Source organism: Diaporthe amygdali (assembly GCF_026229845.1).
Source record: "Diaporthe amygdali strain CAA958 chromosome Unknown NODE_3_length_2959817_cov_65_330692, whole genome shotgun sequence".
In the NCBI taxonomy this organism is placed as follows: Eukaryota; Fungi; Ascomycota; class Sordariomycetes; order Diaporthales; family Diaporthaceae; genus Diaporthe; species Diaporthe amygdali.
Window position 1 is genome coordinate 2,585,126 of NW_026517023.1, and position 26,231 is coordinate 2,611,356.

Below are 26,231 nucleotides of genomic sequence, written 5' to 3' on the forward strand. Positions count from 1 at the left end.
TGAAATGCAATTGTTGTTTGTTAGGCAGAATATCTCGACTCGGACGTTCTTGAATCAGAGGCGTCATGTCTGATACTTGACGGTTTTATTATATTTCTCTTCCGCCGCGCTTTCAATGTCGTGATCATGTGTATATAGGGAACTACCGGCTCTACTTCGAGTCAGTACGACACAGGAAATGCATGTAGGTGGCCCCCTCGTGCAGGCGATCTTGCGTCTGGGTCGCACCAGATTGGCGAGGGCCGTTGTATAGAGGACCGGTCCATGCAAACATGTGTAGATCTGGGCGTTGGAAAAGCGAGATTGACAGGGCGCCGTGGCTCTGGCGCTCACGACAATGTCACCTCAGACCACATGTGTGTCTCAGCCATGTCTGTCTCCGTTCTATAGCACCCACACACCACACAGCTGCATATAATATTGTTCTCGCGCAAGATGAATTGAAACCTTTTCTGTTCTCCCTTCAGGTCCCTTGTCTGGTCGGGGAAAAGGAGAAGTCTTCCCGGTGGTGATGACTCGGGGCGGATGGGACCGAGTCTGGTGTTCGGCCGTACCCGGCTAGTCGGTCACCTCCACCTGGGCGTAACTATGGTGCTCCACAGATTCCGGGCCAGATGTCGGGATGGCCACGGTTCCCAGGTTCGTAAGTTAGTCACCGTGGATCCGTGGCCCGGTCCACTCGAGCAGAGAATTTTTGCCTGCCGCGAATTTCACAATGGTAAAGAAATGAAAGCGGTTTAGCATCAGGGTGGAATCACGCCGCCATGGCGCGCCCTCAGCTGCCCATCTCCTGGACCCCTGGCGCCAGAACGCCTGTTCTGGACTATTCCAGCGTGGATATTACGAGTGACGGTGAAATCATAGTGGAGACAAATCGCGGTTTGGCCTCCCCCTGCCTGCCTTTTCAACGCCATAAGATGGTCTTGCTCCTGTTGTATCGCTGGCTGCGCCTCGCCAAAGTCGGTCGTCCATTGTCTCTCGAATGACTTCTGTCTTGCGCCTTCCCGAGACATCATCTGCATCACCCATTCACCCCAGCACCTGTCACCAGCTACCGACGTATTCACGCAGCGCTTCGTCACTCGAGCCTGGGGTCGCTACCTCAGTTTTTGTCGCGTAGTCCCCAGCCCTGTCAGCTCCCAGTTGTCGGACATTGAAAAGAAGAGCTCGTCCCACCAGCTTGAATCACTCGCGGAAGGAGGGAGCAGGACTGGAACAACCCCGTGGGCAAACAGGACAGACCAGTGAGGCTCCACAAGCACGCTTTTAGGCGGCTTCGTTGGACCAGACCTTCCTGACTGCTCCTATTCGTTGCTTCTCCTTCTCATTTCCCTTCGTCTCACAGAGTATGACCTTCGACTCCCCCGATGCAGAGGACACCTGCTTAAAAAACCACCCTTATAGACACACCTTCTCGTCGGCCACCACCGATGAGTGCACACCGACCGCTTCTGGTGACTTGGAGAAGCTCGACTCCCGTCACGATGGGGATGACGACCACATCGACGTCAACAAGGAGCAACGTCGCGGCGGTGACTCAGTTGGGCACAGCGATGGCGCACACGAACATGATCTGAGCTCGCAGTCCACGTCAACGACGACTGTGCACGCAGGTCGGGCTCCCTCGACGCTGCCCGAGCGCGTCGCATCGCGGATGTCAAACTCGTCGGCGTTGACGTTCCCGGAGGGAGGTCTCCATGGATGGCTGGCTGTCACGGGCTCGTTCTGCGCCATGCTATCGGTCTTTGGTCTCATCAACTCGTCGGCCGTTTTTGAGTCCTACTTCTCAACGCATCAGCTCAGGCAATATAGCGCGTCTCAGATCGGCTGGATCTTTAGCATCTATCTGTTTTGCGTCTTCTTCGTCGGCATACAAGTTGGGCCCATTTTCGATCGCTATGGGGCTAGATGGCTGGTAGCTTTTGGGAGTCTACTTATAGTGTTGAGCCTCATGCTGCTTGGGCTGTGTACAGGTGAGCATGGCCTGCCAGAGGGTGACGAGACAGAAAGCAGGTCTAGACTAACATCACGCATAGAATACTATCAAATCCTACTCACATACTCCGTCATGGGTGGTCTCGGTGGTGCGCTGCTCAACTCGCCAGCATACGGCACCATAGCTCACTTCTTCAACGAACGACGTGGCTTCGCAACGGGAATCGCCACCACAGCTGGAGGCATTGGCGGTATCGTCTTCCCCATAATGCTGCAGAAATTACTTCCGCGACTCGGGTTCGCCTGGAGCACCCGAATCCTTGGATTCATCCTCTTGGGGTGTGCAGTACCTTCGAATCTCTGGATCAGGACCCGGCTCCCTCCACGGAAACACAGCAACGCCTCACTTGAGCACCACGGTTGGCGGCACAAGATTGCGAGCGTCCTGCCTGATTTCCGAGTCTTCCGCGACAAGAGATTCGCACTCGCCGCCACGGGCATCTTTTTCATGGAATGGGGCCTGTTCATTCCCATTACGTTCATAGTGTCTTATGCCGCGGCCCACGGGAAGAACGCAACAGCCTCATACACCCTGCTGTCCCTCCTCAACGCAGGATCAGTTGCTGGTCGATTCCTCCCAGGGCTAATGGCAGACCGGTTCGGCCGGTTCAACGTCATCATCGTAACTATATCCCTATGTTGTGTTAGTGTGTTGGGGCTCTGGCTGCCCGCGGGCGACTCGCAAGCCATCATCATTGCCTTTGCCGTCATCTTTGGCTTTGCGAGCGGGAGCAATTTGGGGCTTGTGCCTGTGTGCCTGGGCCAGCTGTGTGACTCGAGGGACTATGCGCGGTACATATCTACAGCGAACTTCCTGGCGAGTTTCGGTACATTGAGCAGTGTTCCCGTCGGTGGCGCATTGCTTGGAGACGGTGGAAAGGACGGCTGGCAGGCTCTCATCCTCTTCTCGGGCCTTTCTTACTCAGTAGCACTTGTGTGCTATGGTTCGGCCCGAGTTCTGGCCGTCGGATGGAACATCAAGACTGTCTTCTGAGTGAGGCAGGCTGGCCATCGCCAGTGGATCTTCTTAGCAAAGGTGGGATCATTGTGTAGCATATTAATTCCGCAGGTTAGCCTCACGGCACACCCTCTAATACTATAAGAAATGTACATTAAGATGCTTCTCAGCCTCTTCATGCATACTACTGCGTTGTGAGAAGCCGCATTAGCTGCGTTGCCTTTCCAGCTTAGTTCTTTCAATTCCGAAATGTTGGAAGCCTTAAAACATGACATCATGACATATGAGGCAGTTCCTGGCCGGTTACGACGGAGGTTGACAAACTAATAAGCCGGAAATTGATAATACCAATCTTTAGCTGCCAACGATCGACACCTGATCCCTCCAGTAGTCCCCTGATACAATGCTGCTGTCATCGATATTCATTCCTGAAGGGAATTTGCACTCTCATCGATGGCTAGGCACAGCATGATTAGTCCTTGTTCGACCTGTTGGCGTGTCTCACTTGCCCACCGCATCGCGCATAGGCACGTTGCATGACCTGTGTGACGGCGTTTACTGTCATACTGTGACAGGACGGTCGTCCACATGGCTTTGTGCTATGATTTGGTGACAATTCCCGGCGAAACGGCCGTATGACTTCGCGGATGAGGGGAAAGGTGAGAGTCTCTTCGTTAGCAGGCAGGAAGACAGTCGAGCATGCCTCTAAAACCCAACCGCCATCACCAGTGAGGGTGCCTAGAAAGCGATTGAACCTGTCTAAAACATGGCTCTCGTTCGTCAGAAAAGATTGCTCGCTGGCCATTCAAAAGCGGAGCCCTTGTAAGAGATCTCAATTTGCATCATAGTGCATAATATTTTTCTTCGCGCTTGCGGGTAAGGGTATCGAGCTTTTGGTGCCGGCAGAGAAAATGGACTCAACTGGGAGGCGTGACCAAGCTGAGCCTGCATAGGAATTGAGCTGGTCACAGGATGGGGTTTCTGATTATGGCATGATCTCATTAACATCTCCAGCTGATCTCAAGGAGATGACTGTGCTACATGCATGTTGTCGCAGTCGAACGGGATATGCGGCACCGATCTCAATCTCAATGTTATATTTGGGTCGCATTATATATTAGGCTCCAGTGCCAACGCAGAAGCGATCATATGAAAACTTATTGGATGAGTAAGCTTATGAAGTATTGATATCATACCGAAAAGTCCAACACAGACAAATCTCTTTTGCCTCCACTGCCCTCCACATCTTGTGCGACAAGCACCGAAAGAACATTCTCTTTCTCCAGCCTGGGACCATCAATGAGTGGCTCTCCTGACAGACCATTGCCCACCCAGACGTCTTCATACTCAGCGTACCCGCTCGATCTCGCCGCCTTCAATATTCTTATTACTGGCGCAGCTGTATGCGGCAGAATGAACAGCAAGTCGCCAGTCTTCGTGACCGCCATCCGACCTCGCCTCGGCTTATCAATGGGGCGGACGGCCCTCGATGTCCAAGTGCCTGCGCGGCACGGTCAGTTGCTTTTTTCACAGAACAATTTGATTGGCCTTGTACACAGGGAAACATACCGCCAGGAGCACGGTAGTAGTGTCTCCACACGTTGATGCCATCCAGGGTGTCACGGTTCAAAACATGCACTCCGCCATCCTGATCAACGGCTTGCGCCTCCTGGTTCATCAAGCCGCTTCCTTTGGGAATGTCAAAAGCGACGATACCCTCAGAGGAGTTGTCGATCGTCTCTCCTTTCCTCAGGTCAGCAATCACCTTCCCGTTGCCATTTTTCCAAGAATAGCCCAGATCCTCGGAATAGGCATAACACATGTTATGGTTGTTTTCCGCCCCGTTGGGTCCAGCTTGCTGCTTATGCTTGGTATCCTCGAGGTCATCCCAGCCTTCATAGTGCACGAAGCCCCGGTAAACCCATGTCACATGCAGCTTGCCGTCCCTGAAGTCCCAGCCATGGACGTAAGGGTTGCTCTGCACGCCCGTCAACGGGGTGCCTACGAATTCCCAGAAGCCGGTGGAGGAGCGATACAGGTATAAGTGGTCAGAACCAAGGCCAGCTTTGCCGTCACGGAGGGACATAAACATGGTGTCCTCCCCTAGGGCACCGAGGCGTGGGTAGGTCACGTAGCTGAAGTGCTTGTGGGAGCTGGGGAGCCCCGGCAGATAGTCCAGGGTTGGAGTGAAAAGTGACGAGGACCAGGCGAAGGCAGCAGGGTCTTGAGCGATGCCGCGTATCGAGTATCGATACCTTAAGCTATGCGGTGGAAGTTAGTTTCTGAAAGGGAAGGAGTAGAGAAGGCATAGCTTACACATCGCAGTGATGATCGTAGGAGAGGTGAATAGTCCCATCTCCGGGGCAGATGCCCATCTGGACCGTATTGTGGCCATCATCTGTAGTTTGCGGGTAGTCTTGGAAGACGATTGTTTGCCATGGTCCTGATGGGAGCTGTCTCCTGGCAAGATGCACGTAAAGGGGCTCGGGGGCCGAGTCAGAGCTCAAGCCACTGTAAAAGACGACATACTGCCAGCCATTGAAAGATGTGATAGCGTCCTGCTGAAAGGCGTACCCATTTATGGAATGCTTCCGATGGGCTGGATCAGCGCCCAAGACTGTTACTTCTGGATCTGACAGCATGGTTCGAAACAACTGACAAGCTGATACCAACTACGCTGAGAAGTGGTGCCAAGCCAATGGTTTCCCACGAGGGACGAAACTTGATGTTCTGGAACAGGGATGCTTAGTTGGTCAGCAGGAGACAAGCGACTAGGAAACGACGGGACGGGAGCCAATTGTTTTCGTAGGCAGTGCTCCCGCGTTGGCACTTGGCGGCTCTTACTTAGACTTTCAGGGTTAAATACCCAAGCAGACGGCATTGATGGTAATTCGTGGAGAAATTATACGCCGTCGAGTCGACTACTCCTGGCTGCCTTGGCATATAAGACTCCCAGACTACTCTTTGGCCGGGCTCCGTTTGAAATCGAGAGTCAGGAATCGAAAAAAACTCCAAATGTGAAGACATGTGGGACACCACACGAGGAGGCTGTCGATATGGTTAAGGCGTTGGGACAGCATTCTTGCTCGCTTTACCGTAGCCCGAGAACCCCGATAAGCTCGGTAAGCGCTGGGACAGAAACGACCGAGGGCGACCATCCTCTGGGACCGAATACCAGGCCTAAGAGAGGACAGGACTGGGAACCGGGCCGAGACGGACCAGCATCGATTAAACCTTCATGGCAGCAATGTCGATAGCCAGAATCACCACGTCGCGTCTCTCCGAGATAAAACTTTTCTTATTACTACCATTCATTTGTCTTTTCACTTTTCCGTTCCCTTTTCCGAGGCAAACACAACTCGTGAAAACAAGAAGATCAATATGCGGAGTTGTCCCCGGGGATGATCCACTTCCCCAGATCTGCCCCGGATTGGCGAGTGAGATGTGTGGAGGCCAGGGGTCCATGTCTGCCAAGTCTCTAGACCCCTTCAACGCTTACAGACAACCTTCCGGCTAAAGTCGCCTGATTGGCAAGCCAGTCGGGTCTATGGCCCTTTTGATACTGAGCTGGCGTCCTGTCCCACCGCTGCCAAGCGTCGACCGCTGAGGCAGACAGCAGAACCAGCATTGCTGATCACCGCGACCCCGGGACATCATGCCATCTGATCACAGAGGCGCGCTCAGTTGGGCCACGCGTGGTTTCTGGTTGGATCTAGTTCCTAGGAACGCTTCCTTTGGATCTTTCGCGCCCCCCGATCCTCCTCGTGCTCCTCGTCCTCCTCGAGGACCGCGTGGCACTGGCCGAACACACAGCTGTCTCTCCAACAGCGCCAAGGTGGCTTGCACTTGCCCCGATCTGGGGATCTCACCTTGGGTAGCACTCAACCTCCTTGGTGGGAAATCAGCCAGCCGTCTTGGAACACGATCAAGCTTTTGGGGAATGAGCGTGAGGATGAGGCCCCTACCTTCCAACGGTCTTGGTTGGCAGCGTGCTGGGTGTGGGGAAGCTGGGCCGCCCCCCAGGACCACCTTTAGCCCCCCCTAGTACCTAAGAACTGGGCGTCCAATTCACCCGGATGTATCGTGGGGTGGCCAGGTCGAGCGGGTACTGGGGTCGTATCTAGATGCCTTGCTCGCCGAAGCGAGCTAGGCACGCCCACCTGCATGCGTGGCTATATGAGCTGATGCTTCTCCGACTACATGCTCCTCGTCCTTTTAACCGCACCTTTTGAGATCCGACATTCATAATTTTATCCTCAAAATTTCTCGCGCCTGTGGCTGTGAGAGAGCTCAGGATCTAATCGTCGAAGACTTCTTCGAAGAACACTGTGTCGATCGCGGACGTGTGTTCAATCTCCTCAACTCGATAATACAGACACACTCCCCTTAGACCGACCAGCGGCAGCTTGCCGCACCAAACCGCCAAAATGTCTATCGGAGTCAAGATACTGCAGAAGATCGTCAAAAATGAGGCCATGGCCCATGACCCGCCGGAGATCTACGGCTGGCGTGTGTACCTACTGGCCTTCTCGGCCTGCTTCGGCGCCATGTCCTTCGGCTGGGACTCGTCCGTGATTGGCGGCGTCATCGTGATGACTCCCTTTATTGACGACTACAAACTAGGAGATCCCAAGAGTCCCGCCTCGGCCAACCTGTCCGCAAATATCGTCTCCACGCTTCAAGCCGGCTGTTTCGTTGGTGCCCTCGCCGCTAGCCCTATCACTGACAAGTACGGCCGCAAGTGGTGCCTCATCAGCCTGTCCTTCATCGTCCTTCTCGGAGTCATCATGCAAGCTGCTGCGAGCGGACACCTGGCGGTCATGTACGTCGGTCGATTCATTGCTGGCCTGGGTGTCGGTGCCGCCTCAGCCATCAACCCGCTGTACGTGAGCGAGAACGCGCCGCGTGCCATTCGGGGCCTGTTGACGGGAATGTACCAGCTGTTCATCGTGACGGGAGGCATGATCGCCTTCTGGATCAACTACTCGGTCAACATCCACATGCACGGCAAGGTCATGTACATCTTCCCGCTCGCGATCCAGGCGCTGCCCGCTCTGCTGCTTTGCTTCTGCATGCTTCTCTGCAACGAGTCACCCCGCTGGCTCGCCCGGCAAGACCGCTGGGAGGAGAGCAAGCATGTGCTGGCACGCCTGCGTAATCTGTCCACCACGCACCCCTACATCGAGGAGGAGTTCTCCGAGATCGTCGACCAGCTCGAGAACGAGCGCCGGCTCATGGGCGACGCCACGGCCGCGAACCTGCACAAGGAGATGTGGACCGTCAAGGGCAACCGGAACCGCGCGCTCATCAGCATCGGCCTCATGATCTGCCAGCAGATGACGGGCACCAACGCCATCAACACGTACGCCCCCACCATCTTCAAGAACCTGGGTATCACGGGCACGTCGACCAGTCTTTTCAGCACCGGAATATACGGCATCGTCAAGGTCTGCAGCTGTATCTGCTTCCTCCTGTTCCTTGCCGACTCCTTCGGTCGCAGGCGGTCGCTGTTGATGAGCTCCATCGTCCAGGGCGTCTGCATGTTCTACATCGGGCTGTACGTCCGGATCTCACCGCCAGCCGAGGGCCAAGCCGTGCCCCCTGCTGGTTACGTCGCCCTGGTCTGCATCTTCGTCTTTGCCATGTAAGTAGTCTGCCTCTACCGGTTTTAGCAGCAGCTCGTGATTGTAAAGAAGCATATACTGATATCAGCACCGCAGGTTCTTCCAATTCGGCTGGGGCCCAGCATGCTGGATCTACGCCTCCGAGATCCCAACTGCCCGTCTCCGATCCATGAACGTCTCATACGCCGCGGCGACCCAGTGGCTCTTCAACTTCGTCGTTGCCCGGGCTGTTCCAACAATGCTTGTGACCGTCGGCGCTCATGGCTATGGGTAAGTTGCGCCTCCATCTTCAGACCGACCCCATTCATGGCAAAAAGCCGTCTCTGACTGAATTGCAATTATAGCACGTATCTCATCTTCGGCAGCTTCTGTTTCTCCATGTTTTTCTTCGTCTGGTTCCTTGTGCCCGAGACCAAGGGTCTGTCACTGGAGGCCATGGACGAGCTTTTCGGCGTCACCGAGGCACACAAGGCTCCTTCTCTAGATGGTGCAGGCTCGTCTCGAGCGGATGAGAAGCCGCATGCCGTAGCTGAGCAGTCAGAGATCCAAAAGGAATGATGTGGACGAGGAATCAACAATGAATTTACCGACGCTCCTTGATAGTGAAGCAGTCGAAGTGTTATTCCAGGAATGTAGCTTTTGGGTATCCATATTCAAAGAAATGACTAGTGCAGTTCCACTCCAATGCTGCTGTTCGTTTGATGCCGATGACAGATGCGCTCTCATGAATCTCGCGCATCATCTTCTCTCGTCGTCCTGACCGACCGTATACCCTCTCGCCACGCCACTCCTCCCTTCTTCGATAGCAGCGCTCTTTTCTTCTTCGAAATCGGTGCCAAGACCCTGCCATGTCCTTTGCGACCGTAGATACTCCGCGCCTGGGCTGAACACACCGTTGATGGTTGCGAGTTCCGCTTTTGGACGCATAGTCAGCGCATCTGACTGCTTGCTGGTAGCTGAATCCGTTGCTTCCTCTCTCTTGGCGTCGCGAGCCGCGCGAGCCGCCACACGCATAGGTCGAGCGTTCGACACAAGTTTGCCAGTCCGAAGGTCGAACACCGGTACATCGTCCTCGTCCTCGTCCACGTCAACCCCACTGTCTGCAGTGACATTGTCGTCTGACCTTCCCATTCCAGAAGCCTCAGGCTTTTCCTCAACAGCCTTTACGCTTTCAATTCCTCCCCACCAACTCAGTCCCCAGACTCTCTCCTCGTCCGGCATCAGTGCAACCTCCAGCTCGAATGGCGTCAGAACGGGTCTGTAGAACCCTGCGTCTTCTTCCACGAGACTGCTCTCCCAGCAACCGACGACCACCCAGCCGTCCATTTCGGCAAAATTAGCCAGCTTGGCCGAATTGAGCTTACCCACGACGACGGTGTAGCTCTTCTTCCCTGCGGCCGCGATCTGTTTTCTTATCGCGTCGATGGACGACAGGTAGTTGGCCACGGAGAGCGTGTTCACCAGGATGCCTATTATTCCGGCGGTGGTCAAGTTGAGCAGCTTTGCGTATCGGCGGCCTAGCAGGGCGCGGGTTGTCCGGGCGGGAGAGTAGTAGGAGGACGGAGAGCCCGGCGTTGAGAAGATATGGAGGGAGGACACGCGTGAGGAGAGGGCCAATAGCAGGGCGGTTGGTGGTGTTGAGATGTGGAATATTGAGTATTGTTTCAGGTCGATGCCGTCTGTCTCGCCAACCTTGACTTGGTTGTCGTCTGGATCTACTATGATTCGGTTTGGTATGCTTCCTAATGGGTCATGTTGTATCCTGGTAGAGAGTAGCTCCGTGTAACCGCGATCCCTGGCACGTCGGTATAATTCGGGCACATGGTCCTGGTATGTTACGTCTGCCATGAGGACAAGCTTGGATTCCTTGTCCGGGAATTCGGACTCGAAGGATTGCAGAGCGTCGTCTAGGTTGAGGGTATGCTTGGTGAAAACGTAGATGACTGGCAGCCTCGATGTGGGAGAGAGACAAGAGCGGCCAAAGTGGACGACGACGTGTGCATCGATATGCTCGGCGGCTATCTCGTCGACGCAGCAGGAGCTGTACGACGTGTCTGCAAGTATGTAGATCTTTTCCTGCTGCTTCCTGTCCTGTGGAATATCCTTCTGGTCGTCCTTCTCTTCGCCTTGTGGTATACTGTCCAGCTCGTCCTGCAGTAGGGTCACTACCTTCGGGGCATCACCTAACATGTGATCTGGGAATTGAAGGGCGATCCGCCTGTGGGCGCCATGCCGTATTTCTCGAGCGACTCTCGCAACCTCGTAGGTTTCTCGAAGCTCATCGTCTGATCTTGGGCTCTGGGCGTCGGCTACTGGTTCCTGGTACTCGAACAGATGGTCGTCTGGGGTGGAAAGCACCGGTGCTGCGGTGAGTTCGTTCGTCATGTTGCTTGAGGACCGCAGGACGGTGTTGTCTTGTCCCTCAGCTGGTCGACGTGCCCTTGATGAACCTCTTGGTTGCGATGCTGCGTCAGTGATGGTGGGGGCGGGGTTGGAAAAATTTCAGAGTAATCGTTAGTGGCGTTATTGGTGGAGGGGAGAGGCCTTGGCAGCATGAGCGAGAAGATCCCAGGGGTCTGCCTACCTGAATGGAGGGGTGGTCTAGGCCTCCCGAACTCCCGCAAAGCTTGGCTCTCAGCCCTACTACCACCTGGCGGCTGCCTCTCGAAGTAGCATCTGGGAAGCCAGAGGATAGCCATCGATTCTTCTTGATCCGCTGAAACTGTGGGATTACATCTATTTTTGGCCTCCCTCTGAGGAGGAGACTCTTGCCGTCTCACTCAGTATGTATGAAAAGACGCAGTTGCTTGATGCAAAGATGCCGTCAGAACTTACCAGTTAGATATTCCTCGCCCCTCTCATTCCCTGCCGATTCGTGATATAACTTATCGTGACCCTGGTCCATCCTCTCATTTCTTCAATCCAACTTTTCTTCTCCGCCTTGTTTAATGTAGTTCCCAGTCACAGACTTTGCTGCTTCAACCCCAGCCAGCCAGTAAGAGCATCACCTGTATCGCTTCTCTAACGCAGCCTCGATTTTCCACGTCTCTAGATGGGTTCAACAAGCACTTCTCGGCCAGATGTGCCTCACTACCAAACCTCTCAAGGACTCTCAACAGCAGGAGGTACCATGCCTTCATCGAGCTCTACTTCCCAGCTTGGGGTGCCCGACGCCCCTCAACGGCAATCATCAGCGCCACCCGGCCGTCAAGATAGCAACACGTCCATTCCGGGATCGCCGCTTCAGCAACCTTCCGAGCCCATGGGGAACATGAGTTTAGAAGGTGTCTCATCGAACCAGTTGTCATCTCCCGAGCTGAACCAAGACCACCTCAACCAAGATGAGAAGACGAGCAGCTTTGCCTCTCGTTTCTTCGGAAACATGATGATTGCGAGGATCGGCCGCGCCTCCTGGCAGTCGATGGAATCTACAGCCCGGCTCCCCTTCTACCTCTCCCCATGGGGTGACAATACGCCCTTTACCCTCCCAAATGTCCGGAAGCGTGACCTTGCTCTCGCTGGCGTTGCACACTTCGGACTCGATGCTCTAGGGGCCTCGGCTGTCACCGTCATGGAAAAGGCGGTCGAGACTACTGTCGAGCAGGGCGTCGACGAAAGCCTGGCCAAAGTCACGGGTAAATACAGCAAGGGCCACGAAGTCATACGCAAGATTGGCGTCAACAGCATCACACTCCGCATCAGGCACAAACTCATTGGCGAGGGCGCCGAGTTGGTATTCCAAGGAGTGAAGAGTACAGATGACTGGATGGGTTGCGCCAAAGGCTGGTTCTGTCCGTACTTGTATGCCAGTGGGAGGGAACCCGAGATCCCAAGAAGCAAGGATTTCGCCATGGCGCGGCTGTTACGACCACGATTAGCGGCTGATGCGAGCATTGCGCCTATACTGCTGAACTCGTTCACTGATGCAGATACGCCAATACTGTCGCCTTTTGGTTGCCCTTGGGAGGACCGGAGTTTTATGCCGACAGCGCCTGCCTATCCAAAATTCAGGCGAATGGCCATCTTTATCGCAGGGATCTCACCATACCGGTATATCACTTCTCAGTCGGCGTGGTCACACTCAAGGATCCCGAATGAAGCACGCCTGACATTTCATTTATTCACACACTGCCCCGCCATCGTGCTTCCTGTTAGAGACCAGTCGCCTATTGTGGCTTGGAGCCCTTGGACGATCGCACGAATGTTTGAGAAGAAGACAAAGTACGACGTCACAGTGCATGTCAAGGAACTCTTGGATTTCATCGATACTATCATTGACGAGACAACGGCCAAGGAACATCAAGAGTGGCGCCATATCACGGAGGCCGCCCTGAGGTCGATGCTCAGCACAATCCTCAATGTGCCTGATGCTATTCGTGAGACATCTAAGCAGAGCTGTGAGCTCGAGAGGGCCGGGGTTGTGTGCTTCAGGTATTGAGGATGGCTCATCAAGTCATGTTCTCTCGAGCACAATTGGTTCCCATTGGAAGATTCGTGTCATGTAACAGGTAGCAAACATTGATCACAAAGCACGGCACGTTTGCCGAACGTGGCTTGACTCGGTTCAACTGATTCGTGGACGAAGGACTAGACAAGACCAGCTGTTCCAAGATTCATCAGAGATCACGCGGTCACCTCTGGCTTGGGCGACGTTATTTTTCTTAGCGCGAAGAGGTCTCCGTCAAATTGCCTGATATGGACGAGAAGATCTGACTTGGGTCGTCGTCGACACCCACAAATTCTTTGCAGCAGGTTGCCTCCCTTCACGATCACTATTGCCCGAGTCTATCCAGGCCTTGCAAGGCCTTCTAGCCATGATTCCAGGCGTATCGCCCTCTGGGTGAACATTGAACATAGCACGGCTTGGCCGTCGTGGCACCCTTGGCCTGCAGGTTGATGATTTGCCGTTGCGGTCTCGCAGCTTCAGCAAGCGAGGACACAGCCACCTTACTATACACACTTGGCACGGCTTCCTGCAGATAGAGACCCTTGACCCACTTCAGAGTGAGACGCAACGCAACGTGTTTGCTTGTGATCCACATGTTGACTAACAGAGACCGTTCTCGAAACCACTCAATCGTCTCCACAAAGCATCACCAGCCCTTGGCGCCCCATGTCGAGGCGGCTGAGCCGCAGCTTATTCGGTGGGGACCACAGGGTCACCGCCCAGGCATTGACGTCAAAACCCCCCCCCTTCGCGAGGGAATCCCCCCTGAATGTCAGTGGATCGCGCGGGGCAGCTCTGCGATCCGGAAGTCGGTGAGAAGTTGATACGTGACAGCACGGCAGAAACGGCATATAAAGAAGAAGACCTCCCCTCCGGAAACCAGGAAATCCTGTGCTGAAACAACATCGCAGCAAACGAAACTTCCTCAAGTCAAGTTACCTCCTCACCACATTCATCATGTCTAACTTCCACCACACCTGCGAGATCCCCAGCATCCGCATTGACGATGGTCACATCCTCCGATGCCGAGTCGCCCGTGAGGACGGCGAGTACGTCGATGCTGAGATCAACCTGAACTCCTGCATCGGTAATGACAACGGTAAGCTAAACATACCTGCTAGTATATGTTGTCAAAGCATTAGGCTAACCAAAGACAGGCCACTTCTTCTGGGGAGGCGAGAGTAAGAGTGTTCCCTGGGACCATTAGGCTGCCCACACCCCTCCAGAATTAGAAATATGCTGACAAGCTGCACCAGACTTCCTTGAGACTGCCGAGGACGTCCGCTTCCACATTGAGGGCGACAACCAGCCCATCCTGCGGGCTAGACTCCGATCCATCGAGGGCGAGTACGAGGACAGAGACCTCAACCTCACGGAGAGGATCATGAACCGGGATGGTCGACTGTGCTTCGAGAACTAAAGAGTATTAGCATGTAACGTCGCTCTTCGGCTCTATCGTCACAAATCAAAGAAAACTGTTAAAAGCAAGAGCTTGGTCAAAGTCGTGATACGGTCCAACATAAAATTGGCCTCTGAAGGAAGTCCCGCTTTCACTGTATTAAGTGCCTGCGTCTTGCCCTGCCCTGTCCAATTCTTTGCGACACAAATTGACACCAATGCCTCAAATTTTGGTCACACAGCCGTGTAGTCTCGTCATCACTTGCCCAGACCTCTCAGTGATGGTGTTAGGGTTCAAGAGACCTGAAGTGATGTTTTCTCTCTTCAGGATTGATCTCTTAAGAAGCGAGCTCAAGCATGAGAACGTAGCACTAGAATTGAGACTGATTCATTGTATTTTCCGCCACTATATGATTCGTTTTTCAAAATATTGTCGATTACATACAGCCTTGTTAGCACAGTTGCAGGCATATCTGGCCAGGGTAAAGCTTAGTGTCGTTGCACCAATCAGAATATGCGAGAGACTGGTCTGCGATAGCTCACCTCGGTAGCCGTGAAGGGCAAATTATCCGCGAAAGGCAACCAAATTATAGCATAGACAGGGTAAACTAAAGCGGAGACTTTCAGAGCTGTCCCTGCCACCCAACATTCCGCAGCCTGAATTTGATCCTCTTGTTAGGGCGAGCATAGAGAGCGATGGCGAGAATTATTCTAAGCCTCAACCACAGAGGGTATCGTGATCCTGTAAGGACCCTCTGATATCTAAATAGGAGACTTGATCTCAATATAAATTTATCCCGAGCAGGGAGAATCCTGGAATCAGTCGGTAAACACTGTTACAACACCGGCCTTATAATCATTGCAGTTGCTAGACTGGTTGCTAGCTAAATGTGAGATGGTGTTGCTAGCTCTTTTCAAGTGCATGTAGGCATATGCTGGCTTTGGAGCCGTTTGGGAGTAAGGACGGCATTGGTGGAGCTCAGGAGACCAGAGTCCTTTAAAAGAGAGCGCTCTACTCGACATGCTTAAGCACAGGTGCTGCTTCAATTATTCACTTGTTTCCGAGTGGCTCTTCTTCCTCTGGGTCAAAATATTGAACGCTAGGATCGTCTGTCGTCAAGACACCGAGCATTGAAAGGTGAATGTTGTCGATGAAGCGACAGCAGCACGGCCAATTTTCTTCGGACTACGTTCGCATGGAAATTTTCGGCAAGACCTCTTGTCTGGTAGAAGCTCCTATTTATTCATCCGATCTACACTCATTTAACAGTGCTGGGTTTTGCTAGAAGGCTCCCTCGGAATGAATTGTATATGCAGCTTGCCGCAGCTGAGTTATGTAGTTTTTTATCAAACGAACGAAGAAAAAATTGCTGCCCCCCGCATGTAATCAAAACTTCAAACAACTCTACACCTGCTAGTGACAATTTAACAACGTGGAAAGGTCAGCTGATCACCAGGTTGTGTTGAACTGACAAGGAGCTAACTGCGTGGAACGTGGGCAAGGTCAGTCACTAATACGTGTCTGTCACAGCACATCCAGGCCCTTAAAACCTCCCACCGATATTGACTGCTCTCCTAGAAGAGTTGACCTTTTCCTCTACACCTCAAACGACAATGCATCCTTGCACGCCACCAGTACAAGATGACGGATCCGCTAATCGCGCAGTCAGATCACCACAAACACCCAAACATCTCAGTTCGAGATCATCAGCAAAGATGGCATTGGACATCAATCACCACTGGTAGGTGTTATTATCACTTGGTACTTGATACTGTACCAATACTGACCTCTAAAGCCCTGTGTGTTCCAAGAAGGGCAACAGAAGATGCCTGAAGCTGGGACACCTCATCGAATGTGAGATTCACAGAGGCAGATACCACAGCCGAATCCATGGTTGTGTCTCATGCGCTGAAGCTCGCGCCCGTGAGGAGAAGGTCGCCAAGAAAGACCACAACTCTAGCAACGTGGAGCACGAGGACAAACAGCAGCAGAAAAATGCGAAAAGGGCAAAGGTCAAAAGCGCCCACGAGAAAACCATGAAGCAGCTGAGGAAGGAAATGCGACAGGAGAAGAGGGCATCGTCGAGCGATTAGGTCTGAAGGAGCCTTTGCGATGAAGGGCAACCGCGATGAGACGAACGATTCCACGACGAATGGATGCTCGACTGGGTGTACTGCATGGCTTATAAAATAGACGACTATAGTACTTGTCGCTAGAAGAATGTTGTAGATTGGAGCCAGGCCAAGGGCTGGAGACCGTTCTTACATGAAACTGCAAGGCTGAACATTAGGCGTGGTCGCACCTCAATCGTCCATGAAGTTGCACATGCCTCCATAATTACGCTGAGACAAGAACTTTCAATGCAAACCAGTCGTCGACTCTGCGGCCGAAATGCAGGCTTGAAACTGATAAATCGGCGTTTCGGTCGAGTTCTAGCCCACCAGGGGCGAGGCGGCCGCATTTGTGGCCGCCCATTCCTCGGCTGAACATCCGATAGATTGAGCTGAGCCGCACGATCTCACTTGCATTCGAAATTATTGGTTGAGCTTGAACGATTCTGGTCAATTTGGTCTTTGAACTGCAATGATGTGATAAAATCTTATGCCATGTCGGCCAAGTGTCAATGATCCAATCCAGGCACGAACTCTATCCACTTTCTGGCCCCGAGATGACCTATTCGCAGCACGACTTGCATGACCAATGGCCGCACCTGTTCCTGACGCTAGGGTGGCCATTATTGGTCCCGTGTTTGGCATTCTTCGTTTCAGACCACGGTTTAACCAGCTGTGACTGTGAATTGTTGTTGTATGAAGAGAGTGATCGATGCGTGGCCAACTATATAGAGGCGCCGATCTCTCCCTTTCAAACCTCTCTTTCAATTCTTCACCACCACCGACACTCACTCATTAGTCACTCATTACCTGTTGCTCATCTTCAAGTCTCTCGCTATGTATTTGCTCCCAACTACAGTCAATCGCTTGGCTTAGGCCGCTCCCCCGCCACTCCATAAATCCTCATCATTCCTTCCCTGCCATTCGTTTCTCCTCGGGAGCCTAAAATCACCCTCTTTATTCATACAAAAATAAAGCTTATCGACCTCACTCGTTGTCACGAAATTGCAAGATGTCCGAAACACCTTAGCGCCGCTCACTAAGATACACATTCCTTTCAAACTGCCCTGTCAACTATTATCAATCGTTAATTCCCACACCCTCAAAATGTGTCGTCCAAATACGAAATCTTCAAAAGTCTTCTACATTGCATCCCTTCGGCGTATGATATTTTTGGGAAGCATAGCGGCGTTCTCTTAGAGAGTTGTTTGGACCATTAGGAACGTGAGTTTTTCTCCGGGAAAAGAAAGTATGCTGGGCTCAAGAACTTTCTGACAGATTTCTACACAACAGTTTTCCTTTTTGCGAATAGAGCATGTCTTCTCTCTCTGTCTGCTCACTCGACACTCCTTAACTGCCCTCAAAAAATTTAACGACTATGGATGCCGGTGGTTGTTCACAAGCTGCACAGTGTGGGTTCAGCTGTACACTCAGTCCCGGTCGTCAGCCTTTGCTAACTTTGATTTGCTCAGAATGATTTAATGACTTCATGTTCCAACATAGGAATCTTGCATCTGTATCTCTGCGTCTGCATTCAAAATCTTCCCTTATTTGTGATTTTTGCACTTGTTTCAGACCCTCTATTCATATCTAGGGATCTCACGCCGCTTATTCTTGAGACTAGCATTATGGGCACGCATTTTCTGATCATCTTTCCTTTCTTTACTAGTGTGGTTGGCCGGTGGTAATGATTTCGCTGCTGATAGACTTTGCTTTGTTTTGGTTTTCGGTTTGTTATTAACCGTAAATATACACACTCGCTTGTACATAGTCACTCCTTACGTACCTAGGTATATACTCATGATTCGGAGCCTTGATTGAATGCATTCATATCTAAATTCAATGAAAAACAGAGCAAAGTGCTAAGTACATCCTGAGGTCATGACTCTTAGGCACCTATTTGGGGATTGAGGCCTCATTGGCTTTGTACATGCTCCAGTTAGCGAATCACCTCTGGCCAAGACGTGCGACGGCGCTTTCGCCGTCCGAGAGACACCGCCGCAGGGATTAACTTCCCCGCGCCCCAACAACGAACGACGATCCGACCTCCGGACATGGTCACCCTCGCCGAGCCCCTTCATACCTGTGCCGTGGTTTAACATAGAGGCATTAACGTTTATAAAATAAGGTCTTTTTGCAGTTGGTAATTTTCGCTCTTTTGCAGTTTTGTATGACCCATCATTACTCTGATTCGACTTAGATACTCGCTGCTCTCTTCCAACGTCCTTACACGGCTTATATCAAGAAAAGATTCGACAAATAGAGGTCAGACTTGTAGTACGCCGACATCATGACTACCGAACGCTCTCAGCTCACCTCAAGGGTTATTCCCGCAATCACCCTCGGCGACGGTGCGCCTGGCACTCTGTCAGGGCCGCCTCCACCCCTCGCGCAGAAAGATGCCCGGGCTAGGGCCCTGGAGCGATTCTCGGTCGCCGATAATGCTATCGTGACAGGAGGCACTGGCGATCTCGGGTTCGCGGCATGCCGCGCTCTTCTTGAGCACGGCGCCAGCGGGCTTGCGATGTTCGATCTCGACGAGGCGGAGGGGCTATCTAAAGTCCGTCTCCTCCAGGAGAGCTTTCCTGAAGCCAAAATTGAATTCATGAAAGTCAACGTCACTGACGCGGCGAGGGTCAATGAGGCCGTTCAGGAGACGGCCAAAAAGCTCGGCTCTGTCGACGTGCTCGTGTGCTTTGCGGGAGTTGTCAGCACTGTGCACGCGATAGACATGACGCCTGAACAGTTCCGGGTCATCGTGGACATCAATTTGACAGGTTCATTCCTATGTGCCCAGGCGGCTGCACGAGTGATGATTGAACAAAAGAAGAGAGGGAGTATTATAATGACTGCCTCAATTTCCGCTCATCGGCCAAATTATCCCCAGCCGCAGGTCAGCTACAATGTCTCGAAAGCTGGAGTTCTAGCCTTGAAGGATTCGTTGGCTGCTGAGTGGGGAGTCCACGGGATCAGAGTGAACACAATCTCCCCAGGGTATATGAACACCATCCTCAATGAGGGATCGATGCTGGACTGGCATAAGACGGAATGGTTCCATAAACATCCGATGGGACGCATGGGTGAGCCTGAAGAACTCATGGGAGCGGTGGTTATGCTGGCCAGTAGATCTAGCACATACATAACTGGAGAAGATATTAGAATTGACGGAGGACAGAATCTTATGATGTAAGCTTAAGTAGGTCACATATGACCCTGTCTCTAGCCGCCAGGGCGACTTATTTCGGTGGTGGGCACATTGGAGCAGCTGCATTAGGTAGTCGTTATATTTATGGTCTTGTTCACTAAAGCGTTTACCTGAGTGACTCTTCGATGCAATGAGTCAGGTGCAGAGTTCTGAAACTTTTTCAATGAGAATCGGAATCTTTGGCTGCGGGACAGAGACGTGGTTGTCGAAGTAATGATAGAACAGGACGGTGGGTTTCCAAATAAATCGTACTGGGCGCTAATAATACTAAGACATTCAGGTAGAAGACGACACCCAGTCGATGAAAATTTCGACGGCTGTCTCATTATATGATTCGACAACTCGTTAGAGCGCCCCTATCTGAGCCAAGTAGTGCAGTGTCTACTTTGCTCTCAGTCTGTCCTCCTTCAGGATGTCGGCCGCTCTTTCAGCTACAGCATAGACCGTTGACTGAATGTTTCCTGAAGGTTCAAGCGGAAAAACACTCGCGTCCACAACGCGCAAATTCCTAACACCATAAACCCTAAGTCGCGTATCGACTACGCCGCCGGCCTCCTGAGGACGCATGGAAGCACTGCCACTTAGATGGAATACGGAAATTTGGCGACTCCTTACAACTTCTTTCGCCGCCTCCAGATCTGTTGCATAGCTCTGGAGTCGCTTCCCGTTCGGTTTCAGGATGTTCGAAAATGGTTCGGTACCGACCAACTTTTCAACGAATTGAACTCCTCTCGCAAGGAGCTCCATGTCGATGTTCTCGGAGTTGTATTGCGGGTTCCAGACAGGCTTGTCTTTCACATTGGGAGACGAAATGTGACACGTGCCTCGCGAAAATGGGTGGTTGAGAAACAACATAACGGTGATATAGTTTTCGGGCTCAGTTGGTGTGATGTAGTCCGAAACGCTTCTGGGTGTCTCTGGAATGATCAGTTGCGTAGGGAACAGCATCAGTTGATACGTTGGCTCATTGGTCGTCTCCAGAACATTTCTGATTACCTGTCGGTCCGCTTTAGAACAGCGACCTGACCCTTCGTCTGTGAGAGTTTCTGTCATCGTTTCGAAGAACTTGCTGCGAGCCTCCAATGAAAGAACGCCGGATGAATCAGCCACTATCCAAAATCCAGGGTTAGCAAATAAACGTGTATCTCCTGATCAAGATGTGGACGCGTACTTGGCACGAATGCAGAACTGATGATGCTCTGCCCCAGTGGCCCATCTTGGCTGCTTTGGTACTGAGACACGATCGCTTTGAGTAGATCAGGGTCGCGGAGCACGTCTCCTGACATAACACCATCTGTGACCTCAAAGCTCTCACAGACGATGGGATGATCCTGCAAATTGGATCCAACATGTGCATTGTCGACGAACACTGGAATTCCATGCTTCGTTAAGATCTCCTTGTCTCCTACTCCCGACAGCTCGAGGATCTGCGGAGTTTGCAAAGCGCCAGCGGCCAGAACGATCTCCTCCTTGGCGCGAATGATTCGTTTGGGCCCATTGCTTGAGCAGACTTCCACTCCTTGAGCAACGACTTGACCGGTGGAATTATCTGTGTTGCTCAGGATGACCCGGTGAACTGTGGTATCTGTAAGTATCGACAAATTTGAACGATTCCTGACTTCTTCCGTCAGGTATGCGGATACTGATGTGACTCTCGTCTTCGTGATCGGGTCAATGGTCGCGGCTTGTTGGAAAGCACCGACAGCGGATCCGTTTCTGGGGTCGCCAGTCATTTTCAGGCTCAGCTGCTCAAAAGCATCCATCCATGCAGTGTTACTAGGTCCGAAACCCTCACCGAACGAGAGAGCCATAGGACCCGATTCTAAAGCAGAGACCGAGATGTCGTGGTGGCCGTCCATTTTACATGTTTCGATTGCAAGCTGAGACGGCTTATGGGTCTTTGCAAATTTTCGAAAATAAGGAGCTAAGGTCTCAAAGTTCCAGCCTTCGTTTCCCATTGTTTCCCAGGCATCGAGGATGTCCTTGCCAGGATACACCATCATCAAAAAGTTCAGAGCAGAGCAGCCTCCAAGCATTCTACCTCTGGCCTGGCTAATGGTACGGTTATTGAGATTTGGCTTGTTTGGAAAATGTGTTAGCCACAGTCTGGAGAAGAGGCTACGATGCGTAGGTTACCAACCTGTGGAACTGAGGTGAAGTTCCAGTCATATTCATCTTTGCCGTACAAGGCCCCCATAAGCCCTGGTGTCAAGACAAAAGGGTCTTTGCTCTTGTCTCCACCAGCCTCTATTACCAGTACGGAGACATCAGAATCCTCACTCAAGCGTGAAGCGACCACGAGGCCGGCGGTACCACCGCCAACTACGATGTAATCATACTCGTTCTCTTCACGAAGTTGTACCGTCATCTTGTCAAGTCAACACAAGACGACTGATGAGAGGAGCCAATTTCGAAACGAGCAAGGACGATGAAGACGTAAGACAAGCTGAGGGATAAACGTGCAGGCCGACACCTACTTATCAGTCACATCAAGTGGGGCTTATTGAGACAAGGTCCCGGCCATGGCTGTCCATTTTCGCGTGCGCGTTATGTGCGGATGCCGCATCACGCGTTGCTTCGGCAGGTACGCATGCAGTAGCCTGTGATCCTTCGGAAAGGGTTATCGTGAGTGTTGGCACTGAGAGCTCCACTCGGACAGAAATTGCGGAGCACAATACCCTAGTGTTGACGTTGGACCTGTACGGTGCTAGAGACGTGGATCCGTTCGTTGCAAAGCGCATAAGCAGACCACCAACACGAGTTTCGATTGCCGAAGGCACATGTGGAACAAGAAAGCATAGCAGGTAGCCTCTAGCCTCCAAGCACCCAAACAATGGAACATGACCCGGTCGCTCTGGAATGGCTTTCTGAACTATTCATAATTGCGCTGACGAGCCAATCGCCCCAAATTACGACAGAAAATGGAGTCTCCAGCCTCAGGGTCTCATCATGCTTGTCATGCACGGCATGTACAATCAACTAGGTGTGGGCTACCATCTCACGGGAGTTTCTGAAAATCTGCCTGATTTTGCGAGTACTTGATCAGACATTCCTTTGCACAATAAGTTGGTCTTCAATAGAGATTGACTGTGTGGGCTAGATACTGGTCGCGTACATGTTCTTCCTCATTGCATCTCCGACGGTCAAATCCTTTGTCCTCTTCTATTATCACAAGTTCTTTTTTTTTGTCAAACTCACCATACGTCCCGTCGCTAAAGTCGCCATGGTCTGATTCACCCTGTGAAGTATAAGCAACATCTTGCAAATCTTCCTCATTTACTGGCCATTTTCAGCGACATGCTGTACATCAGCACATAGTACCTGTGGCGACCAGGAGGCCAGCTTCCTTGCAATCACTTTGAATTTACTTGAGAGGCAGCCAGAGCCGACAAAAGAGGACCAAAAAGAATTGTCGTTGTGTCCTGAGCGATGGCCTGATTACGGCAGAGGTGGTATAAACGGCTGGAACAACCAGCGTATAATGCGTAGAATGTGCTTGTATAGCGGCGGAAGCATGCTGCCTAGAACTGTTTAGAACTCAGAGAATGAGGCTGCAAAGCCAGAGTGATCGGAGGTTACTGTTATGTGTGATGAGAGTTTGGGAGGGTATGCCATTGACATGGCATGCAATAATATCTGCATTGTACTTTATGTCTCATCGCTTGTGAGCAAATGATGGGATTCCTGTGGAATGCCTGGCTCTATGGTAATTTACTAGTCTAGATGAACAACGCAGCTTGACAAGGCCATATATAGATACTTGAGGAGACATGGGAACCATCGCTTTAGGAGGATGACCACTGGTGAGCCTCCCGCCATGGCCCGTGCGTCCACCAGCTCCAAGCGGGTCACTGCAACACTGGGGGACTCGGACGAGTACCCAGCACGCCTAGGTAGGCTATGGTGGGTTGCACTCACCTCATCCGCCGCTAGCACATGCCAGCTGCCTCGAGCTTGTGACCGCACTTTTCGAGAGTGTGGCAGCTTCTCCAACCCAACAACACAACCTCCCTGCTCACTCGCTCTACTGAATCACTCTGGCTCCCAACGTTGCTGGACATAGGCTGTGAATGCCTGTGTAGTGTTCCTCTACTCTGATCTCTCAGCTCATCGACTGGGTTATCAAGTTGCCATCAATGTGTCCATAGAAAGCAGCCAAGCGCGCAGCCTCCGACCAGCTCTCAGAAGCAGAAGCAAGACTGACAGCAAATCGATGATTACACCTTAACTTGTCTTGTCCACGAAACTACGCAAAGATGGCATCTAAATCTTCCTTTCTCCCACGTCTCTCCCTTTCCCGCCCCGACAACTCCTCCATCCTGCCCTTCCACAACAGCACATCTCGATATCCCGCCCTTCGAAATCAGCGCAGCGAATACGATCTAGACGAGTTATCACCACAAGCCGAACGAGATGGTCTCATTTCGCCCGCATTCGACGGACCTGCCCCATCCATTCTGCCCTCGAACCGCAAACCCACAGGTGCTTTAAACCGCCGGCCATCCAACTCCTCCACCGGCTCAACAGATGCGAAGATCAGAAAAGAGCGAGGTCCCGGCAGGATTATGTTCGCTGGCCCACCACCTCCTATCGCCATGTCGACGGTCTTGTACCGTGATGCTGAGGCGCGCTATGACGACGGCGAGGAGGCGGAGGAGGCCGGGACTGCTTCATGGCTCCCTGGCACCGCGCGGAAGGCCATCAGGAGCGTCATGTGGGATCGATCATCCGTCGATCCCGCTCGCCGTCCTGATGAGGCCCCAGTCGTATATGATCGGAATTCCATATGGAGAAGCTTACAGCGGCGTGAGCGCGCCATCGTGCAAGATGTGCAGCAGTACTTGCAAATCCAGGAGGGCATTCTGACACGCGCGCGGCCGAGTGATGATGGTGATGAGCACAGTAGTGGTAGTGCCACCCCCACAAGTGCAAGCGTGTCTTCGTCGCGGCGATTACACCGGTCAATAATAGAGCCTGTGACTAGATCGGGCCCGGGTGGAGAGATCATCCCTGTGCGCCAGCCCAAGCAAAAGAAGGCCGGGATCAGTGATGCGAGAAAAGGCATTGCGGGAAGCATGGCACAGCTAGCCAATCTCAAAGTGGAGGAAGACGCATCGATCCTCAGCGCACTTTCGATAAGGAAACAAGCCCTTGTGAAGCTGCGCAACCTGTCGACAAAACACGATGACATCGCCGGGGAGCTGACCGCCCTGGAGACGGACGAGGCCGAGCCGCTTGCCAGAGAGCTCGAGGAGCTGGGCAGTGAACACCGGGGCGTGTGCTCTGAGATTGAGGAGCTACAGAAGAGGCTGACTGAATTACGAACAAGACGTCGTTACTTGGAGCGTAGAATGGATGGTGTACAAAACCGCCGAGAGGCAGGCCTGAGTGGCTACAAGAATGCGTTGAAGGAAATCGAAGACGCGACCAACACCTTCCTCACGCGACCGCCAGTGAAGCCTTTAGACGTCGAGGCACTCACTGTGAGCACGAACAAGGAAGAGCCGAGGTCGACACCCGGCGGCGTCGAGTTTATGCACCTTCGTCCGGAGCGTCGCACAATCGACATGGCCCGCGAATGGTGGGAAGGTGAAGTTAGTATTCTGGAGCAACGCAAGGCACAGGTGGAAGTAGAGCGCGCGGCCCTCGAAGAAGGCGGTCAAATATGGGACGAGGTCGTCAGTCTTGTCCTAGACTTCGAAACCCAGCTCCGGAAGCTCATGGCCGGAGTGATGGCATCGTCAGTCCATGGCGGCAAGGGTAAAGAGCGTGAAATCCCACCCAAGGAGACGATCCTGAAGTTACAGTATGAAAAGATCAACACTGTAGTGATGGGCTTGGAACAACGGCTGCGCGTCGCAGAAGAGAAGGGATGGAATTTGCTCATCGCGGCCATCGGCGCGGAGCTTGAAGCCTTCAAGCAGGCTCAGAAGATCAACAGGGATATGCTCAAGGAGGCAGGGATCGTGCCTGATGATCAATCCTCGAATGACTTGTCGCGGGAGAATTCAGGCATGACCGGGAGCACCAACAACTCTTTTCATACTGTCAACGGCGGCAGCACTAACCTGAAGGATATCCAGGAGCAGCTTCTAGATATACCGAACAACCACGAGGATGAGAGAACCGATGAAAGCGATAACGAGGTCCCTGCCGATTTGTTGGTCGCGCAACCGGACAGTCCCGGGGGAGGACACCGTGATGACGGAGGAAATGTAGACGGGGCAAACGAGGGCCCTTCAATGGACCGTGAGAACAGTGACAACGAGGTGCCGCTCGAGTTCCTCGTCGAGCATCATGATAGCAGGGAGTGATGAGTACGATGACCTGACGATATTTGGTGTTTGGCATGGACAGGCGTTTAATGGCGCACTTAGGCCCCTCGGATATACCCATATCATTTAGTTCGTTATGAATAGCACCTAGATTTAGCACACGGAGTACTCAATCAAATGATCTTTGGTACAGCCATAAAGCGGAGATGATCTCCTG

General features: G+C 52.5%; 8 protein-coding genes across 8 annotated transcripts; 5 read left to right on the forward strand and 3 right to left on the reverse strand.

Moving 5' to 3' along the window:
- Positions 1-764: 764 nt before the first annotated feature.
- J7T55_003189 (riboflavin transporter MCH5) lies at positions 765-2,989 on the forward strand (the record flags this gene model as incomplete). The annotated part of the gene is made up of 3 exons (XM_053138341.1): positions 765-959; positions 1,271-1,973; positions 2,037-2,989. 3 exons carry the CDS (start codon positions 765-767, stop codon positions 2,987-2,989), a joined length of 1,851 nt encoding a protein of 616 aa, XP_052999055.1.
- A 1,154-nt stretch (positions 2,990-4,143) lies between these two features.
- J7T55_003190 (uncharacterized protein) lies at positions 4,144-5,595 on the reverse strand (the record flags this gene model as incomplete). Its single annotated transcript, XM_053138342.1, has 3 exons — positions 4,144-4,454; positions 4,523-5,214; positions 5,270-5,595. The coding sequence occupies 3 exons, from the start codon at positions 5,593-5,595 to the stop codon at positions 4,144-4,146; spliced, it is 1,329 nt and encodes a 442-aa protein (XP_052999056.1).
- A 1,785-nt stretch (positions 5,596-7,380) lies between these two features.
- On the forward strand, positions 7,381-9,135 carry J7T55_003191 (quinate permease; the record flags this gene model as incomplete). The annotated part of the gene is made up of 3 exons (XM_053138343.1): positions 7,381-8,597; positions 8,674-8,847; positions 8,922-9,135. The coding sequence occupies 3 exons, from the start codon at positions 7,381-7,383 to the stop codon at positions 9,133-9,135; spliced, it is 1,605 nt and encodes a 534-aa protein (XP_052999057.1).
- Positions 9,136-9,315: 180 nt separating this feature from the next.
- On the reverse strand, positions 9,316-10,962 carry J7T55_003192 (diphthamide biosynthesis protein 2; the record flags this gene model as incomplete). The annotated part of the gene is made up of 1 exon (XM_053138344.1): positions 9,316-10,962. The coding sequence occupies one exon, from the start codon at positions 10,960-10,962 to the stop codon at positions 9,316-9,318; it is 1,647 nt and encodes a 548-aa protein (XP_052999058.1).
- Positions 10,963-16,138: 5,176 nt separating this feature from the next.
- Positions 16,139-16,516, forward strand: J7T55_003194 (uncharacterized protein; the record flags this gene model as incomplete). Its single annotated transcript, XM_053138346.1, has 3 exons — positions 16,139-16,164; positions 16,219-16,277; positions 16,338-16,516. 3 exons carry the CDS (start codon positions 16,139-16,141, stop codon positions 16,514-16,516), a joined length of 264 nt encoding a protein of 87 aa, XP_052999059.1.
- Positions 16,517-18,824: 2,308 nt separating this feature from the next.
- J7T55_003195 (uncharacterized protein) lies at positions 18,825-19,724 on the forward strand (the record flags this gene model as incomplete). The annotated part of the gene is made up of 1 exon (XM_053138347.1): positions 18,825-19,724. The coding sequence occupies one exon, from the start codon at positions 18,825-18,827 to the stop codon at positions 19,722-19,724; it is 900 nt and encodes a 299-aa protein (XP_052999060.1).
- Positions 19,725-20,120: 396 nt separating this feature from the next.
- On the reverse strand, positions 20,121-22,107 carry J7T55_003196 (GMC oxidoreductase; the record flags this gene model as incomplete). Its single annotated transcript, XM_053138348.1, has 3 exons — positions 20,121-20,848; positions 20,911-21,817; positions 21,880-22,107. The coding sequence occupies 3 exons, from the start codon at positions 22,105-22,107 to the stop codon at positions 20,121-20,123; spliced, it is 1,863 nt and encodes a 620-aa protein (XP_052999061.1).
- Positions 22,108-23,995: 1,888 nt separating this feature from the next.
- Positions 23,996-26,053, forward strand: J7T55_003197 (uncharacterized protein; the record flags this gene model as incomplete). The annotated part of the gene is made up of 1 exon (XM_053138349.1): positions 23,996-26,053. One exon carries the CDS (start codon positions 23,996-23,998, stop codon positions 26,051-26,053), a length of 2,058 nt encoding a protein of 685 aa, XP_052999062.1.
- Between the last annotated feature and the right edge of the window lie 178 nt (positions 26,054-26,231).